The 3,293-nt window shown below is 39.2% G+C and overlaps 1 protein-coding gene across 1 annotated transcript; it reads left to right on the top strand.

Annotated features, from left to right (window-relative positions):
• Positions 1-215: 215 nt before the first annotated feature.
• Positions 216-3,093, top strand: LOC5520087 (tetratricopeptide repeat protein 36 homolog). Its single transcript, XM_001639824.3, has 2 exons — positions 216-541; positions 2,221-3,093. Exons 1-2 carry the CDS (start codon positions 262-264, stop codon positions 2,484-2,486), a joined length of 546 nt encoding a protein of 181 aa, XP_001639874.1. The 5' UTR covers positions 216-261; the 3' UTR covers positions 2,487-3,093.
• Positions 3,094-3,293: the final 200 nt, after the last annotated feature.

Consider the following 3,293-nt stretch of genomic DNA (forward strand, 5'->3'; position numbering starts at 1 on the left):
CTAGTTTCAATGTTTACACTCACCTCACCCACCCCACCCTTCCATCGACCCTTGGAAATACCATGTTTTCCATCTCTTCTATTCTTAATATCAATTTTCTAAATAGAAAGTAGAGAATTAGTTTACTTGAATGTCAATAAAGTTATTTCCCAGAAAAAATTTGGGAAAAAGGAATACTTGATATCCCATCAATTAAAAAAATCCTTCCTGCCCCCCCCCCCCACAGTAATCAATTGACACTACCACCTTGGCACAGTAAACATGGCGGCGAGCGTGAAAGACCGAGCTGTCCTCGATGCTATTTTTAATCCTCTACTCCCCCTTGGAGACTGTCCACAAGAAATCATCGAAGAAGAGCTACCAATCGAAAACACGAACGAAGATGATGTAAAACGAGCGAAAGAATACGAAATACAGGGAGTCGAGAAAGCCGAAGCCGGGGACTTCGTAGGGGCATTGGACTGTTTCAATAAAGCTATAGACGTGGCCCCACTTCGAGCGTCTGGGTACAATAACAGAGCCCAGCTTTCAAGGCTACGAGGTGAGGAATGAGGTCTCGCACACAGTTTTATGTAATTGGTCTACACTCTTTTTTTTTTATAAGGAACCTTTTTGTATAAGAACATCCTGTCTGAGATTTCACCAAATTTTGAGAACATGGTAAAGGGAAAGGTCATTATTTACCGGGGGGGGGGGGGGGGGGGGGGCGTCTAAGTTCAAATTTTTTTGGTTCAAAAATTTCGACCCTACCCCAATCTAATGCACAAATTTGGGGCCCCTCCCCCAAAAAGACGTCCAAAAATTTAGGCCCTCCCCTAGGGCATATTGGTTAGTTTATTGTAATTATACTCTAGTTGTGAGTTGCTCTACGTACAGCACATTCTTCCAGAAGCACCACGAAATTATATAACCGTATGAGTGCAGGGCCCACAAATGTAATAAACCCACAATTGTAATAAAATGTTGCTCACAAATGTAATAAACCCACAATTGTAATAAAATGTTGCTCACAAATGTAATAAACCCACAATTGTAATAAAATGTTGCTCACAAATGTAATAAACACCCACAATTGTAATAAAATGTTGCTCACAAATGTAATAAACCAACAATTGTAATAACGAGCAATCTGTGCAATACAAAAAAAATAAGAGGAAAAATCTTTACAGAAACAGGCACTTTGCCAAGAAGAAAAATATCTGTGAATAAGATTTTAGCTGGGAAGGAGCTAATGATGCTATTTTCCGTTAAGGTTTTAACAATAATGAGCATTTCATATATTTGAAAATGACGGGGGAGCATGCCCCCTGACCCCCCTATACAATAGTTTTTCACCCCTGAAAAATGGGCTCAAAACAACACTTCTCCTGCCTTGGCGGTGTTTGAATGCCTAAGTCTCCCCCCCCCCCCCCCCCCCCCCCCCCCCCCCCCCAAGACAACAATTTGAAACAGCGACATTCAGACCATATTACGGTTAACAAAATGTAAAGCATATCTTTTCATACCACCAATCTAAAAAGTTAGTAGGGGAGTGGGACTTTAACATGTCGAATGGAAATTCACAAATTCAGTGATGCAATTTAATAAAACCAAAACCGCAAAAGATAAAAAAAGTAGAAACCACACTTTAGGAGATAATGGTTATCAACCCCAGCGAAACGCAAGTCCATGAAAGTGAAAGCAGATGGCCGTCACATTCATTCTATTATTTTAGGGGATCTAGGGTTCTCCCCAGAAAAAAAATTGAAATTTCAGACTTTTTAAAGTCTGAAATTAAAAGGTGGCACAGAAATTGATCAGAATAAAATTTATTTGTTAAACAAATAAGGCCCTCCCCTAAACCCTGTATCAAAATTTGAAGCCTCCCCCAAATCAATGCTAAAAAATCACAGCCCCCCCCCCCAAACACAGCAGCCATCCCTCGTTAAAAAAATGCGGTCTTAAATGCAGAATCAAATAGTGCTTATAGTAACAACCATATTATTGCTATTGATCATTTATTGTAATTCTCTTTCTAATAAGTTATTAGGTATCCTATTATTATATACACTTAAATTTAAGAACATTGTTAAGAACATATAAAGCCTTAAAATGTCCCAAAAATAAGAACAGCCCAGTGGTTGATAGCGAAGATTCTAATAGATTCTTTTGGTTTCCATCAGCCCTCTGGAAGTAAACTTGTGCTATGCAAAACAATTGATTTAATTATCTGACTGCCAGGTGATAATCAGAGTGCAATGGAAGATCTCAACAAAGCCATTGAACTCAGTCATGAACATGGTGCGGCCGCAGCCCAAGCATACACTCAACGAGGACTCCTCCACCGCCTTGAAGGCAATGATGAGGCAGCTTCAGAGGATTTTCAACATGGTGCCACACTTGGCAATGCCTTTGCCAAAGCAATGACAGTCCAGTTAAACCCCTATGCTGCAATGTGTAACAAAATGCTTGCAGAGGCTATCGGAAAGCTCAGTGGACATGCATAATTGCACAATACTTAGTAAGCAGAAGGTCATTCTTGTGGTATACTAGGGTCACAAAGAGTAGCATCATTTTTTATGTGGTTTCATTCAACACCTGGTGTTCAAGACAGGAAGTAGCCAGGATTTGCTGAGGGGGAAAACGCAAACCTTTAGGTGTAATATCTAGAGATTCATAGGGAGAAGATCTCCTTCTATGAGTTTGATGTTGCCATTATTTCAGCCCAAGCAAGTGGCCAATGAAAATGCAAGTTACACCATGTTCCATAGTTACACCAGGTAGCTACTATGAGTTGTACTTTATTTGGCCAGGGAATCATGAGAATTGCATTTGCTGGCATACCATTCGATTATAAGCCTGGCAATTATTATTTATTAGGTGTTTTTATCCTCCTCTATTGGGGGTAATTGTGTGTACTGTTTTAACTGGGTGAAGGCTTTTTTTTGCAAACTCAAGGTACCAAAGCTTGTGACTGATGGCTTTGGCTCCGCCAGTTAGTAAGAAGTCGATAAGTAAGTAATAATGCAATTACATCATATCAAATGAAACGTGTTCTATTGAAGGGTTCATTAAAATTCCCCTTTTAAGGGGTTGCTCTCTGCTTGCAGAAAATACTGCCTTCTTAGCTTGCTTTTATTATTTGACAAACCATAAAAACACAAAATACCTGTAATCTTGTGATATTTTTAGGGAGGTCAAATTTTTCAGTTTGTTATTTTTCTTGTTTTCTTCTTCGATTTTCCAAATCCTCTCCCTACACTTTTTTTTTCCTTTTTTACCCCCAGAGAATGTAATATTTCAGTATATTTGGA

This window comes from Nematostella vectensis, chromosome 3, assembly GCF_932526225.1.
Source record: "Nematostella vectensis chromosome 3, jaNemVect1.1, whole genome shotgun sequence".
Taxonomy (NCBI): Eukaryota; Metazoa; Cnidaria; class Anthozoa; order Actiniaria; family Edwardsiidae; genus Nematostella; species Nematostella vectensis.